This window comes from Leopardus geoffroyi, chromosome E2 (assembly GCF_018350155.1).
Source record: "Leopardus geoffroyi isolate Oge1 chromosome E2, O.geoffroyi_Oge1_pat1.0, whole genome shotgun sequence".
Lineage (NCBI taxonomy): Eukaryota > Metazoa > Chordata > Mammalia > Carnivora > Felidae > Leopardus > Leopardus geoffroyi.
In genome coordinates this window covers 15,583,908-15,599,412 of record NC_059335.1, presented here as the reverse complement: position 1 = coordinate 15,599,412, position 15,505 = coordinate 15,583,908, and the positions used below count along the sequence as shown (strand labels likewise).

Sequence of the window (15,505 nt, the reverse complement as noted above, 5' to 3'; positions counted from 1 at the left end):
CTTTGGGTTCCTGTGGGCTCCACAGTCCTTTAGGCTTCCCCCATCCCAGCTCCAGTTACTCTCCTGTGCTTCCCTGATCACACACCTGACCCTCTGGGCTGTGGCTCTGTTGAAGCAGCAACAGGGGCTGAGAGCTGAGAGCCCCCTGAGGGCAACGTCTAGAACTTGAGGACAAGGTCTAGAACTGTCTTGGTCGCTGCTGTATTCCCAGCATCACTCACCAAAGGGTCAGGCACAAAGTAGGCGCTGAGCAAAGATTTGAGCTAAGGCACCCCACTCTGTCCATGGGAGCACAGACGACGCCTGCCTCTGTGGTGTCCCTCATTATACAAGCGTCCCCTCCGGGTGGACGCAACCAGAGCACGACGTGGCGAATGGAGCAAGGACTGGATTTCAGTTTGTCCTCTTGTCCCCTCAACCACGAGCCTGGATGCAGTGCGCGATCTTTGCCGCCCGGCGCGATGGCCCTGAGGAGCTGGGGAGCAACTTCTCGGTCTGCGAGAGGAAGAAAGTTAGGCTTTTCTCTAACATAGGGAGCCGCGACTCCTGGGCGGAAGAGAGGGAAGGAATGGAGGGAATGGAGGAACCCCCCCCCCCGCCCCGCCCCCTCCGCCCTTCCCGTCCCGTTGGACTCCTGGGTCCGGGAACGCGCGGCTCCGCCCTCACACCTGGCGCTGGGGCGTGCCTCAGTTTACCGGAGGCGGGGCGTTCCTCCACCCCCGCCCCCCTCCTTTTCCCTCTTCCTCTTCGGGGCGCTAGCAGCCGAGCCTCGGGCACTGCCGGAACTGAAGCTGGGCTCCTGGCGGCCCGGAGGCGGGGGCCACGTCAGCGGGGCGGCGGGGGCCGTGCGAGCGCCGGTCGCGGCGGGCGCCATGCTGCGGGGCGCACTCCTGGCCGGCGCCCTGGCGGCCTACGCCGTGTACCTGGTGCTGGGCGCGCTGCTGGTGTCGTGGCTGGAGCGGCCGCACGAAGCTCGCCTCCGGGCCGAGCTGGAGACGCTGCGCGCGGAGCTGCTGCGGCGCAGCCCGTGTGTGGCCGCCCCCGCCCTGGACGCCTTCGTGGAGAGGGTGCTGGCGGCCGGACGGCTGGGACGCGCCGCTCTCGCCAACGCTTCGGGGCCCGCCAACAACTCCGACCCCGCTTGGGACTTTGCCTCCGCTCTCTTCTTCGCCAGCACGCTGATCACCACCGTGGGTACGTGAGCGCCGCCCCACCTGGGGACCCGGGAGTCATCACGAAATACTCTTACCCCAGCGGATCACTCGCAGTCCGCTCTGGAACTAGAATCCCCTGGAAACCCCCCCCCCCCCCCTTCCCCCAACGAGGATCCAGGACCCACACCGATGGGATCTGCCTCCCTTGGGAAGCCCCCATCCAAGCCCTTCCTCCCAGCAGGAAACCTCCCCCGTCCCAGTTCCCTCCTGGACTAGGGCTACCCTCAGAGGACCTTCCAGGGAGCATCTGGGACCCCATTCCTCTGCCCGAAACCCCTTGGAGCTCCATCCGTCCAGTCCCCTCTGGGCCTAGGACTACTTTCAGAGACCTCTAGCAAAGACCCAAGACCGTCCACCTGAGACCCTCTCCCCCTCTGGACCCGGACCTCAACCACACAAGGACCTCTGCCCTTCTCTCAGGGCTCAGACTGCCATTCCCTCCAACACTATCTCCTGAGTCTCCAGATATGTCCTTGGGGATGCCCCTTGGGAAATCCTGCCCCAGCCCCCTCCTGACCCTGGTGCCCCAGCGAAGACCCTGAATCTCCACACCCTCTCAGGGCACCATCACTACAGACTTTACTTCCAGTACAGACCCCTCAACAAGGACCAGAGCCCCGGGTCGGTGATTTCCAACCCCTCTGGACCTAGACCAGCAAGGGCCCCAGCAAGGGGCCCCATCCTTCTCCAGACCAAGGACCACCCTCATCCTCATATTCCCCATACTCCCTAGCAGGCAGCCCTGACTGCAGACACAGGACCCCTCCCTCTTGTCATCTCCCCTGTACTGGGAGCCTCCAAGGCAGGGTTTTCCTCCCAGAAGGGCCACCCCCATTCCCTCTGTACCTGGGACTTCCAATTCAGCAGCTCCCAACTGTGGATGTATGAGAGAGACCCATCATGGTGGGAGCTAGAGCACCTCCAGGAAGGACCAGTGACCTTCCAACCAGAAGCTGGTCAGCCAGGACTTCCACCTCTCCAGTCCCAAAACCAGCTCCAGCAAAACTTCTAGCACTTTCCAAACTAGAGACTCTCCATAGGAGCCTCTTTGAACACCAGAACCCCTAGATGAGACTCTCACCACTCTCTGGACCCGTGTACCCCTCAGGAAGAGCCCCAGAGCCACCTGGACCTTCTCCCAAGGACCCCAGCGCCCTCTGCACACACTGTCTTTGAGAGCCGCATCCTGCTTCACACACCCCCCTCCACAGGAGGCCAGCTGAGGGACTGTGCTCTCCATACCTGCTACCCCTGTCCTGAGACTCCCCTGCCCACCCTGGATTGCCTAAGAATGGGAATCTTCTGGAGATCTGACACCCCTCCAGTCTTCTCCAGACCCGCAAATGGGACCTCCGTCTCCACCCCAACACTGCCCCAGCCTGCTTTGGGCCTGAAATTCTCCCTTCTATCAAGGATGCTCCAGGACCTCAGCACCCTGGAACCCTCCCCAGTATCCACTCATGACCATCACTGCTTTCCACCCTTCACACTCTCCGCCAGGACCTGGGACACCCGTCCCCTCCCATCATCCCTTTAGCACTGTCTACCTGCATCAGGTCCCCTCAAGCATCCTTGGGCTCAGAAGCCCCCTTGCCTGACGACTCCTGTCCTGGTCCCATCTGTGATTCACAAGATGTCCCCACCGGTGCCTGTCCCCTCCTTCCTCTGAACTCAGGATGCCAGCCCCAAAACAGGATCCATTTCAAACCAGGGCACTGGGACTCCCCAGATCCCCTTCTCTGAACACCACCGCCCCCCCTGCCTCCACCAGATGGAACCGACCTCCTCCCCCCAGCCCTACCCTGAAAGTCCCTTCTTGCTTCGTGGCCAGACCTGGGAAATTCCTTTGTTGTCAGGTTCTGCGGGTCCTCCCACTGCCCTTACCTAGCCCCCAAACTTCCTCTTTGTCTCTGCAGGGGATTTGGACTGGGGGAGGAGACTGCGACAGGCCCAGACTCTTAACTCCCCTTCCTGCCGGAAGTAGCAGGTGGCCTAACCTTTGGTGCCACCCATTGTGTGGTGCCCATTGTGTGGACCAGCAAGCCAGGACCACAGACAGCAGAGCCAGGATGCTTCTCCCAGACTCTCTTCTACCAAGCTGGCCGGGCCGGCCCGACCTGCTTCTGGGCTTCACTGGTCACATCAGTGTCTCCCTTTGCCTCCTCCCAGATCCTGGCTTCTGACAAGTCGCCCCAGGCAGGACAGGTGCAGAAGCCAAACTCAAGGCAGGCACATGCTGGCTTCAGTTCCCACTCGGCTGCTGCTCCTCTGGGCCTCAGTGTCCCCCCTCGTCTCTTGAATGGAGATCATCGATCACACTCCCCACCTCACAGTAGTAGTGAAACCCATAGAGTACTTAGCACACACGGGCTTTAACTAGGTCAGTGCAGCAGCCTTGTGGGGCAGGTGCCATTTGCGGCAGTAGAAACCACAGTAGAAACTTTTTCAGCAGTAGAAACTGAAGCCCAGAGAGGTTGGATGATTTGCCCAAGACCATACAGCTAGGAAGGCGTAGAGAGATGTGAACTGAGGCCATGAGGCCTCAGAGCCCCATGCTTTTAACTGGTACACCATGCTAGGTTTCATAGGCTTACGTGAAGAAGGGTGATATTCCTGTGTATTGTGAAAGAAAAGTTTATTCTTTTTTTTTTTAAGTTTATTTATTTATTTATTTTGAGAGAGAGCACGAGTGGTGGAGGGGCAGAGAGAGAGGGGTCAGAGGATCAGAAGCAGGCTCCGTGCTGACAGCACAGAGCCCCGTGTGGGGCTTGAACTCAGGAACCATGAGATCATGACCTGAGCCGAAGGCAGATGCTTAACCTTAATTGACTGAGCCTCCCAGGTGCCCCCAAAAGTTTATTCTGATACTTATTAAAAATGGTAAGTTACTGGGGCCCCTTGATGGCTCGGTCGGTTAAGTGTCCAACTCTTGATTTCGTCTCAGGTCATGATCACAGCTCAGGTCACGATCTCACGGTTTGTGAGATCAAGCCCCATGTCGGGCTCCACACTGAGCAGAACTTGCTTGGGATCCTCTGTCTCCCCCTCTCTCTCTGCCCCTCCCCCACTTGCTGTCTCTCAAAAATAAACAAACATTTTAAAAAATGGTAAGTTATTGCAATAGGGGAGTGAGACTGACCTCAATTCTGAATATAGCAAAGACAGCTGGAGATTTAGAGCCAAGAGTGGAGTGAGGGGTCAGTGGATAGAAAAGTTACCAAGAGGCGACACAAGGGAGGGGGACTCTTAGTAAACTGGCTTGGGATCCCCGCTAAAACCGGGCCTAGTCAAGAAGAGAGCTCAGAGGAACCTGGCTGCTGTTTGGTCAAGGAGGGAGTCCTTGCGGTGCTGGTAATACCTGAGGTTTACTGAGCCTTGGCTATCATTGTCATTGCTGGGGAAGCCAGGAGGCCTGGATTTATCTAGAGAGGTAGAAACCACAGCATCTCTGGTTTTGCCTTAGGCCAGCGTCTTTGGAGGAAGACCTGGGGCCTGGAATCCATCCAGGCAGCCTTGCTGCGGTTGAGGCCAGGCCGGGGTGGAAGAGTCAGCCCACCCGGAACTGGGAACTGGGAACGGGAGAGAGGAAGTGAGCATTACAGTCATGCTAACTCTTTCCGTGCTCTTGCTAAGTGCTATGCCCAGTTCCAGCCTGGAAGGATTATTGCAACTGTGCTTGAGGAAAGGGATTGTTTTGAGCCCATTTTGCGGTACTCGGAGCAAACTGAAGCTCTGAGGGAAGAAACTCCTTGGCCAAGGTCACACAGGGAATAAATGGCAAAGCACTGAGTTGGACTCTGCTCTGTGAGGTAGTCAGTTGAGGCTCACAGCCTCCATTCTATGCTAACTCCGTGATGTCTCTGTTTATAAGGTTTTTGTGTCATTAGCAAACCTGTCATTTCAGCCGGGCCACTGGAGTTTCTCCATTCAAATCCTTGTAATTAATGAAGGTTGGAGCCATATGTGAGGTGATAAACCTCACATAACAGTTGCTTAAAAAGATGAATGTTTGTTTCTGGCTCATATTCAAGGTTGTCGGTCTAAGACTGGAACGGTGCTGCATCATTAGAGACCCTTGTGCCCCTCTGTGTAGTTTCCATTCACAAGGTCACCTCATGGTCCAAGATGGCTATTCAACCCCAGCCTTCAGGTCTATGTTCCAGCCAACAGGAGGAGGGAGGAAAGAAAGGGGATAGGCATTCTCCGCTTTTAAAGGACACTTGTTTTTAAGTTTATTTATTTTGAGTGAGAGAGAGAGAAAGGAGGGGTAAAGAGAGAAGGAGAGAGAGAATCCCAAGCAGGCTCTGCACTGTCAGTGAAGTGCCCGACGTAGGGCTCGAACTCACCGACCACGAGATCACGACCTGAGCCGGAATTAAGAGTCAGACGCTTAACCGATTGAGCCATCCAGGCGCTTGAGGACACTTTCTAGAAGTTGCTTGCTTCTCTCACGTATAACTCATTGACCAGAAATTATTACAGAGTCATGCCGAGCTGCACAGGGAGGATGTCTTTATCCTAGGTGCCCATGTGTCCAGCAAGACCCAGAGGATTCTTTTTTACCCCAATTTTTTAAAATGGTGGTAAAACATACATAACAAAATGTACCGTCTTAGCCATTTTTACGTGGACAGTTCGGTGGTATTCAGTACATTCATATTGTCATACAACCATCACCACTATTCATCTCCAGAACCCTTTTCATCTTGCAGATTTGAAACTTATAGGGCACCTGGCTGGCTCAGTCCGTAGAGCATGGGACTCTGGTTCTTGGGGTCATGAGTTCAAGCCCCACGTTGGGCTTACTCAAAAAAACACCCCCCCCACACACACATACTGAAACGATACCAGTCAAACAATTATCTCCCCATTCCCTGCTCTCCCCAGCCTCTGGCAACCACCATTCTAATCTTTCTGCTTCTATGAATTTGCCTACTTTAAGCACCTCTGACAAGTGGAACCCTATAGTATTTGTCTCTTTGTGATTAGCTTGTTTAACTTATAATGTCCTCAAGGTTCATTCGTGTTGTAGTATGTGTCAGAATGTGCTTACTTAAAAAAGTTTTCTTAAATGTTTATTTTTGAGAGAGAGATTGCGTGCGCATGAGCGGGGCAAGGGGCAGAGGGAAAGGGGGACACAGAACTCTACACTGTCAGTGCAGAGCCCGATGCAGGGCTGGAACCCATGAAATGTGAGATCAAGAACTGAGCCGAAACCAAGACTCAGATGCTTAACCCACTGAGCCACCCAGGCACCCCTCAGTTCTTTTGAGTATATCAAAACCAGGGACCTTTTTGTATGGAAGACAGGCGCAGATGAATGTCTGCTCCTGTGTGGGGTGTTTCCACATTTTCATTGATCACAGGGTTGAATCTGTGGTCTTTGGGGCGAGACGTTTTACTGTCAACATAAACCAGGGCCCTTACCACCCCAGTCACACTTCTGACCCTTTGGTTTGATTTTTTTTGTAAAATGAAAAGAGATTTTATTTGAAAAAAAATTTTTTTAACATTTATTTATTTTTGAGAGACAGGGAGAGCGTGAACAGGGGAGGGGCAGAGAGAGGGAGACACAGAATCGGAAGCAGGCTCCAGGCTCTGAGCTGTCAGCGCGGAGCTGGGTGTGGGGCTCAAACTCACGGACCATGAGATCATGACCTGAGCTGAAGTCAGACGCTTAACCAACTGAGCTACCCAGACGCCCCAAATAAAAAGAGATTTTAAATTATACATTGCCAAAGTAAGCCGGTATCTCCAACACCTGAATTCCCCTTTATCATCTTTCTGGGTTTTTTTTTTTTTTTTTTTTTTTTATAATTTTTTTAAATGTTTTTTTTATTTTTGAGAGAGAGAGAGAACAAGTTGGGGAGGGGCAGAGAGAGATGGGGACACAGGATCTGAAACAGGCTCCACGCTGTCAGCACTGGGCCTGATGTGGGATTTGAACTGTCGAACTGTCAGATCATGACCTGTGTGGAAGTCAGAGGCTCAACTGACTGAGCCACCCAGGTCCCCCCATCTTTCTGTTTGCAGCACTCACACCCACGCTAACCTTCCTGTGTTCCCACAGTCCTCCGGTAACCCAGTGGGACTTGGCACACCCATTTTAGAGAAAGAGATACTAAGGCTCTGAGCCAAACTAGAGCCTGCACCCTTCATTCATTATTTTGACTATTGATCAAGTGCCCACTATGTGCCAGGTACCAGGGCTATGGCGGGGAACAAAACAGACAGAAGCCCCTGCCCTCCTGGAGCTGCACCCTAGTGGGGAGACACTAAGCAAATAAGGAAACCACATAGTATGTCAGAAGGTTGAAGTGCTATGAACACAAACCAAAAATAACAACAGTTAGGGAAGAAGGTATAACAGTTCAGGTAAGGTGGTGAGGGAGGGGAGGCCTCACTGAAAAAGCTGACATTGGAGCAAAGACCTGAAGGAAGGAGAGGGAACCAGCCCTGGGGGAAGAGCTTTCCACGGGGGAAGGAACAGTCGGTGCAAAGGCCCTGAGGTGGGAGCCGTGCTGCCTCGTTAGATTGTGCGGGGTCTTGTGGGTCATGATGTCCTTTTACTTGAGTGGGATGGAGCCAAAGGGGGGCTCTAAGTGTGGGAGGATCATGACCTCACTCAGGTGTTCATCAGGTCCCTCTGGCTGTGTGTGGGGAACAGACTCCTGGCAAAGGTCAGGGGAGAAGGGAGACCAGGGAGAAGGCTGCTGATTAGACAGGCCCAAGGTGGGGCCATGGGACTGAGGTGCGGTAAAGCGAGTGGGTTCAGTATCTATATGAAGTTTAAGACAACAGGACTCACTGACAGGTGGAATATGGATGTGAGTGAGAGAGTCAAGGACACGAGGCTCATGGCCTGAGCAGTGGAGGGTTGGATGTGCTGTTGATGAAGTTTTAGGGTGATGGGAGAGGGGGTTGGAGCTGATGGCCAAAAAAGAATTCTTGAAGACATCTTTGGTACAAAAAGGTGATTTCATTAAAGTACAGGGACAGGACTCATGGGCAGTTAGGCTAACTGGTTATATACCATGGACTTGGGGGAGGTAAAGTCAAAAGGGAAGTTTCCAAAGAGACTTTCATATGCTAAGGAAGACTCACCACTTACTGGAGGCCTAGCTATTGTCAAGCTAAGGTTGTTTTTCCCTCCAGCAAAACATTAACATTAAGACAGTAGGGAGTTCCTGAACTTTAGGCCATTGATGGGATTGCCTCTTTCTCATAAACTGTTGGAGACTCTTCCCAGTTTAACCATTTGATTTTTGTCCTTTCCTGTTTTGGGGTAGCCTGGAGCGTCCAAGGAATATCACACATACCCCCCTAGTGGCAGGGGGGGGAGGGCAAGTAGGCTAGCTTGTACTCCGCCCGGCCCTGCCCTCGGCCTGCCCTATGTTCCCTTATCACCATCACTTGAGATGAGAGACTGTGGGAGGGGCAGTTTCCAGGGTGAAATTAAGTGTCGCTTTAGAGTGGCCGCGGACTCCCAAACGGAGGTGCCAGGCGGACAGAAGGCTTTCCCCTTGCTCCCGCAGGCTACGGGTACACAACGCCGGTGACCGATGCGGGCAAGGCCTTTTCCATTGCCTTTGCGCTCCTGGGCGTGCCGGCCACCATGCTGCTGCTGACGTCCTCGGCCCAGCGCCTGTCACTGCTTCTGACCCACGCACCCCTCCTCCGGCTGACCACGCGTTGGGGCTGGGACCTCCGGCAGGTGGCCTGCTGGCACCTGGTGGTCCTGCTGGGAGTCGTACTGACCACCTGCTTCCTGGTGCCGGCTGCCATCTTCGCGCGCCTCGAGGAGGGCTGGAGCTTCCTGGACGCCTTCTACTTCTGCTTCATCTCTCTGTCCACCATCGGCCTGGGTGACTACGTGCCCGGAGAGGCCCCTGGCCAGCCCCACCGGGCCCTTTACAAGGTGCTGGTCACAGGTGAGTAGAGCGGCCGGCCGGGGACCAAGGGTGGGGCATGGCCTTGTCCCGGAGGGTCTCGGGGGGCCCGGCCCTGTCCCGGGGGTCTGAGTTCACCCGCCGCCCCTCCGCCGTCTCCGCAGCCTACCTCTTCCTGGGCCTGGTCGCCATGATGCTAGTGCTGCAGACTTTCCGCTACGTGTCTGACCTTCACGGCTTCACGGAGCTCATCCTGTTGCCCAGTCCTTGTCCCGCCAGCCCCGGCGAGGATGAGGACGATCGGGTGGACATCGTGGACCCGCAGCCGGAGTCGCAGCAGCAGCTGGCCGCCGGCTCCCACGCCGACTACGCCTCCATCCCCAGGTAGCCGAGGCCGGGAGGACCTGGCCCGTGGCCGAGGGGGGCCACGTGACTGGCGCTGCCGTCCTGGACCGTCCGCGAGCGCGTGCCCGAGCTCTCGAGGCACTGCCACCGGCCGGCCGTCCTTTGTTTGACGTGTCCCTGTCCCAGGTTCCACCGCCACCGCCTCGTTCTCCCCCCCACGCCCCATCTCTCACTCCCCACACCCTGGGCTTTCTGGCTTCCCTCTCACTCTCCTTGTGTCTCATTCTTTTACTGACTCCACCTGCCTCTCCCTCAGCTGCTCATCACCTGCCAGTCCCAGCAGGCTCTGGGCTCAGACCTCATTTCGGGCACTCCACTGGTCACTACACTGTGGGCAAGTGGCTGCCCTTGTCTGAGCTCGGATGTCCTCGTCTAGTCAAATGGAAACGATACGTCCACTCATCCCCAACCCCCTCCCGTGAGCAGGCCCCAGGCTGAGCGGTGCTAGGGACACTGCAGTGGTTGAGATGGCCCCGGGCCCTCCTCTCACGGGTTCCTAGTCCAGCGAGGTAGACAGACCTGTCCCCACACAGTGACGACCCAGAATAGGCAGGACTGCGGTGGGGGAGGCAGGGTGGCCGGCAGCGCATTCGAGAAGGCCCGGGCAGAGCGGGCAGGGCTGAGGTGGATGGAGGAAGCACGGGGACTCTGCCCGATCCAGCCCGCAGGGTCAGGGAGATCTTTCTAGAAGAAGGGTTAACAACTCGGCCCTGAAATCTGAGGAGTAGTCAGGGGAAGAAGGTGGACCTTGTTTTATCTCAAGTGTCCTTCAGGAGCAAGACCCATGTGGCGAGCGTGGGGGTTGGGCCTGCGCCATAGAACCCTCCTCAGCAGCCTGGCAGGCAGGAAGCTGAGACAGGATCCGAATGGCACGGACGCCACTGGAACAGCTGTTCCCGTTTCCCGGGCACTGACTGCGTGAGTACCCTGGGCTCTGGAGCCAGCCTGCTTGGGCTCAGACCCCAACTCAGCTGTGTCGTGCCTCTGTCCTCGGGCAGTCACTTCACCTCTGTGATTCTCACTTTTCCTCATCTGTAAAATGGCAATGATAGCAGTAATTACTCTGAAGATGACTTCACAGAGGCTGCCGTGTTATTATGCTGTGACGCTTTCTTTGGCCAGGTTCCGTTCAGGGTTCTTTACACACGAGGAAGATGATGTCATCATCCTTTTCCACAGATAAGGACACTGAGGCACTGGGCGTGGAGGTCCCTTGTCTTAGACATAGAGCTGGGAGGGGACTGATTTTCTGTATACTGCCCCCAGATTTGCCTCCTTCCAAGATGGTACATCAGTCATAGTTCTTGGCGCCACAGGCCCTTCTACTCAACTGTTACCTCTACCAAGCCCCATGGAGGTTACAGAAGGGATAGGGCGTTTGAGCTGGACCTCGATAGCATTCAGGAAGAGAGGACACTTGGAGGCATTCCAGGCAGAAGGAACCATGTGTGTCTAGAGGGAGGAAAGCATGTCAAATATCAGCTCCTGGCAAGTGGTTTACTCCAACTGGACTATGGGGTGAACGGGGGAAGGAGAGGAGGAGCGGTGGACCTGCGTGCATCTTAAGTATCCTTAAATGACCAGCTTGGGAACTTGGCGTCTTTCTCGAGGGTACTAGAGAGCCATGGAAGGATCTTGAGCAGGAGAGGGCTATGGTTAGGTTTGGGCTTTAGCTGCTATGTGGAGGTGGACCAGAAGGGGAAGACTGGGGCCGGGGGCACAGGGGAGGCTGGGACAGGAACGGAGCGGGAGATGATGGGGCTGGGCAGGGCTGAGGAAAGGGGGAGACGGGCAGTGGAGGTCATGCTCCGGAGGCCAAGTGGACAGGCCTTGTGTAGACCTTACAGGCTTGGGAGGGACAAGGCCAGGCAAAGACCCCAGGATGGTTACCTGCCCCTGAGATGGGAACCTGGGAGAAGACAACAGGTTTGAGGGGAGACACTGAGGCTTGTTTAGAACATGGTGGGTGTGAGGGGCTAAAGGGACATCCAGAGGAAGGCATCAGAAGGTCACAGGAACCTCTGGGCAGAGCCTTAGGGTGTGGTTGAGGCTGGAGACAGATGGGGGAACCGAGGCCCCGAGTGTGGGTGTGGCAGCCATGGGTGGGAGGAAGAGAGAAGACCCACCTTGAGAAGTCAGCCTTTGGGTATTTATATATTCATGTCAGTAAGGAAACGCTTCGGATGAGCACTGGGCATTATATGGAAGTGATGCATCACGAAATTCTACTCCTGAAACTAAATTACACTTTATGTTAACTAACTAGAATTTAAATAAAAACTTGAAACATTAAAAAAAAAAAAAAAAAAGTGAGAGCTTTGGGCCGCAGGTAACAAGATCCTGACCAGCACTGGCTGAAACCATGAGATGATTTCTATTGCCCATCACCAGAGTTGGGGAGAGCTCTGGGCAAGAGACAATCCACAGCTCCAGGAGGGTCTTGGGGCCCTAGGTTCCCAATCTCCTTGTTCAGCAGCCCTCAGCTGAAGACTTGGCTCCACTTGGGCTCTTCTCATGGCCCCAAAGTGACCGCCACAGGTCTGGGCATCACAACCAGACACAATAACTTTTAGTGCAAGAAGAGGGGGGCATCTCTCCCATATTGTCCCTTTGGAAGCAAGGAAATCTTTTTCCAAGTGCGTCTCCCCAAAGACTTCCTCCTCTCTCTCATTGGTTAAAATTAGCTCACCTGCCCATTCTGAACCAATCATTGGCCAGAGTGACGGAACCACCATGATTAACTTGGATGCCTCAGGATTCCCCTGCCACCTGAAACTGGGGCTGGGGCTGAGATTTTGGTCTGGAGGCTGGTGAATGTGGGAACAACACTAGGCTTCTTCTTCTTCTCTTTTGTTGTTTATTTATTTTTGAGAGAGAGAGAGAGAGCAGAACATGAGCGGGGATGGGGGGCAGAGAGAGGGGGACACAGAATCTGAAGCAGGCTCCAGGCTCTAGGCTCTGAGCTGTCAGCACAGAGCCCAACCCAGGGCTCAAATTCACGAATTGTGAGATCTTGACTCGAGCCAAAGTCGGACGCTTAACCCACTGAGCCACCCAGGCGCCCCGCACTGGGCTTCTATTAGAAAGGCAGAAGGGGGAGAATGGGCAGATGTTGATTAACTGGCAGTCAGGGTCATCATGTACAATTAGGCAGGTTGGGAACGACATAAGGGATGTCGGATGGCAGAGTGGAAACAAACAGGGGCTGAAGTTCAAGGCTGAAGATGACCGAAAGGGGCTTCTTTTTCTAGTTAACATAAAGGCCCCATATGGCAAGCAGTGACCCTTTTTTTCCTTAATGTTGGTTTATTTTTGAAAGAGAGGGCATGAGTGGGGGAGGGGCAGAGAGAGAGGGGGACGGAGGATCTGGGGCGCGGGGTGGGGGGGGGGGCGGCGGGGACAGCGCAGGCTCTGCGCTGACAGCAGAGAGCCCAATAAGGGGCTCGAGAGATCATGACCTGAGCTGAAGTCAGATGCTCAACCGACTGAGCCACCCAGGCGCCCCAGCAGTGACCTTTCAACTGGTGTCCTCACACAAGAGGGAGGAGCTTACAAAGGAGACAGAAAAAGGAGACCCATAGAGGAGTAGGAAAACCAGGAGGGTAGGGAGAATCCATAAGAGATGAGAGACATTTAAAGAGAATTCACCATTGTCCAATTATGCTAAAAAGTCTAAAAAGTTACACAAGATTGTTTTAATAACAGTGATAGAAAACCCCTAGGATTTACTATGTGCAGGGTGCTGTTCCAAGCTCTTGATACATAATTTATTTAACCTTCTCAGCAACTCTATTAGGTACATTTTCTACATGTGACAGTGGAGGAAAGGAGGCTCAGAGAGGTTAAATAGCCTGCCCAAGGTCACACACGGCGGGGGGGGGGGGGGGGGGGGGGGGAAGCGTAGGCTAAAAATTCAAAAGGTACAAAAGAGTGTGCAGTGGAAAGTCAGTCTTTCTCCTACACCCAGGCTGTGTTGACCGATTTCTCAGGCCTTCTGGGCAAATAGCAGCAGTATCCATGTGTGTGCATGTGTGTCATTTATTTTTTCCTTCACTCTATTCAGGTGGTACCTAGTATGATAAGGTGGTTATAACTGCAGACTTTACAGGCAGAGTCCCTGGGTATAAGTCTTAACTCTGTCACTCTCAAGCTCTGTGACTTTGGGCAAGTGATTTCACCTCCTTGTGCCTGAGTTTGCTAATCTGTAAAATGGGATGATAACAGCACCTACCTCATGGACTTCTTAGAGAGTTAAGCAACTTAATATCTGTAAATCTCTCAGACTAGTGTCTGGTGCTCAATAAATTGTTGACTAATGATTACTGTCTTCATGTCTGCACCTTAATTTTTTACATTATATAAGTCATATGTATCTATATCTATATCTATATCTATCTATATCTTTTATATACTTTTTAAAGTTTATTTATTTTGAGAGAGAGAGAGAGTGAGCAGAGGAGGGGCAGAGAGAAAGGGGGACAGAGGATCCAAAGCAGGTTCTGTGCTGACAGCAGTGAGCCTGATGTGGGGCTTGAACTCATGAACTGGGAGATCATGACCTGAGCCGAAGTTGGACACTTATCCAACTGAGTCACCCAGGCACCCTTATATACTTTTTCTAGCACTAGTCTCATTTCTGCACCTTGCTTTTATCACCAACCCAGTAAAATTAGGAGATCATTCCTGAGACATACGACTAGGTCTCACATCCTTTTTCTATGTCTGCAGTGCCTCCTCTAGGACACACATCCCATAAATTACCTTAACGTCTCACTAATGGACATGTGGGTGTTTGCCAATCTTTTGCTGACATAAATGATGCTGATCTAACAGAGGAACCTCCCCCTGGTAGGGCTGCATTCCTGAGTGGGGTGTGGGGAGGGGTGCCCTCTGCACCGAAGCCTCTGTGACTCTGTTCATGAGTGTAGAAGGGCTCAGGTACATAGCTTGTGAGTTTCTTCCCTCAGATGAATTCACTCCTCTGTGGCCTGTGGGGCTGGGGCAGTGGGGATAGACTTCCATCAGCTGTCCTTTACATAGAACATCTGTTCTGTGCTGTGTTGGACAGAGTTGGGAACAACAGTGATGGAGAGAACAATAGGTCTTGCCCTCATGGAACCTGTGATTCATTGGGAAGCAGTCATGGCCTAGTGTGGTCAGGGGAGGGATGGGGACTGGTCATATATTACAGACAAGACACCAGAGAAGGGAAGTGGTCAGCCAGTGACAAAGTATGGAGTAGTGTTCCAGAGGCTGCTACTGTGGGGAAAACAGTCTGGAGGAGAGAGAACAGGCTGATCAAGGATATTCAAGTCCCTCCGTAAGGCTGGCGGTAGAGGGCACAGGTCTATAGGGAGAACAGAGATGAGCTGGATGGGAAGAAGAAAAGGGACGAGATTATGCAGCGCTCTGGAAACCAACTGGATTATTTCCCTGAGGTCTTGGGGAGACGCGGAAGGCTTAGAGAACTATTTCTCAAGGTGTGGTCCTCAGACCATCAGTATCAGCGTCACCTGAAAACTTGCCAGAAATACCAATTCTCGAGCCTCATCTGAGACCTACTGAATCAAACTCTGGGGGGTGAAGCCCAACAACCTGTTGTGTGTGTGTGTGTTTGTTTTTCCCAACAATATGTTTTAACAAGCTCTTCCAGCGAGTCTAATGCACACTAAAGTTTGAAAATCATAGATTTAGGGTAAAGTCAGCTTTGCAGTTCATCAAAAAGTCATGGTCTGAGTCCTTAACTGTTAGGCATCAGAATACAAATGAAAATTGTTAATCTACTGAATTTATCTGCCAGGCACTCTCCAATGTTATGTTATCTTCCAGACTGCCCACAACTCCATGAGGTGGTTGCTTGCGTCCGTGTTTTGTAGAGGAGGAGGGTGTTAAGCCGCAGTCGGATTCATTCCCACAAGGAAATCAAACGTGTTTTTAGGAGAATTTTTTATACAAAAGCCCGATTGCGCAGAGGACGAGTAAGGGCCACCAGAACAA

General features: G+C 53.4%; 1 protein-coding gene across 1 annotated transcript; it reads left to right on the top strand.

The window, feature by feature from the left end:
* Positions 1-601: 601 nt before the first annotated feature.
* KCNK6 (potassium two pore domain channel subfamily K member 6) lies at positions 602-13,827 on the top strand. Its single transcript, XM_045442471.1, has 3 exons — positions 602-1,194; positions 8,750-9,145; positions 9,268-13,827. Exons 1-3 carry the CDS (start codon positions 873-875, stop codon positions 9,489-9,491), a joined length of 942 nt encoding a protein of 313 aa, XP_045298427.1. The 5' UTR covers positions 602-872; the 3' UTR covers positions 9,492-13,827.
* The last annotated feature ends 1,678 nt before the right edge of the window (positions 13,828-15,505 follow it).

Bases quoted from the DNA above. Each gene is read 5' to 3' on its own strand.
- KCNK6 (XM_045442471.1), top strand. From the start codon at position 873: ATGCTGCGGGGCGCACTCCTGGCCGGCGCCCTGGCGGCCTACGCCGTG. The intron at 1,195-8,749 runs GTACGTGAGCGC...TTGCTCCCGCAG, and splicing joins CACGCTGATCACCACCGTGG to GCTACGGGTACACAACGCCG. The intron at 9,146-9,267 runs GTGAGTAGAGCG...CCGTCTCCGCAG, and splicing joins TTACAAGGTGCTGGTCACAG to CCTACCTCTTCCTGGGCCTG.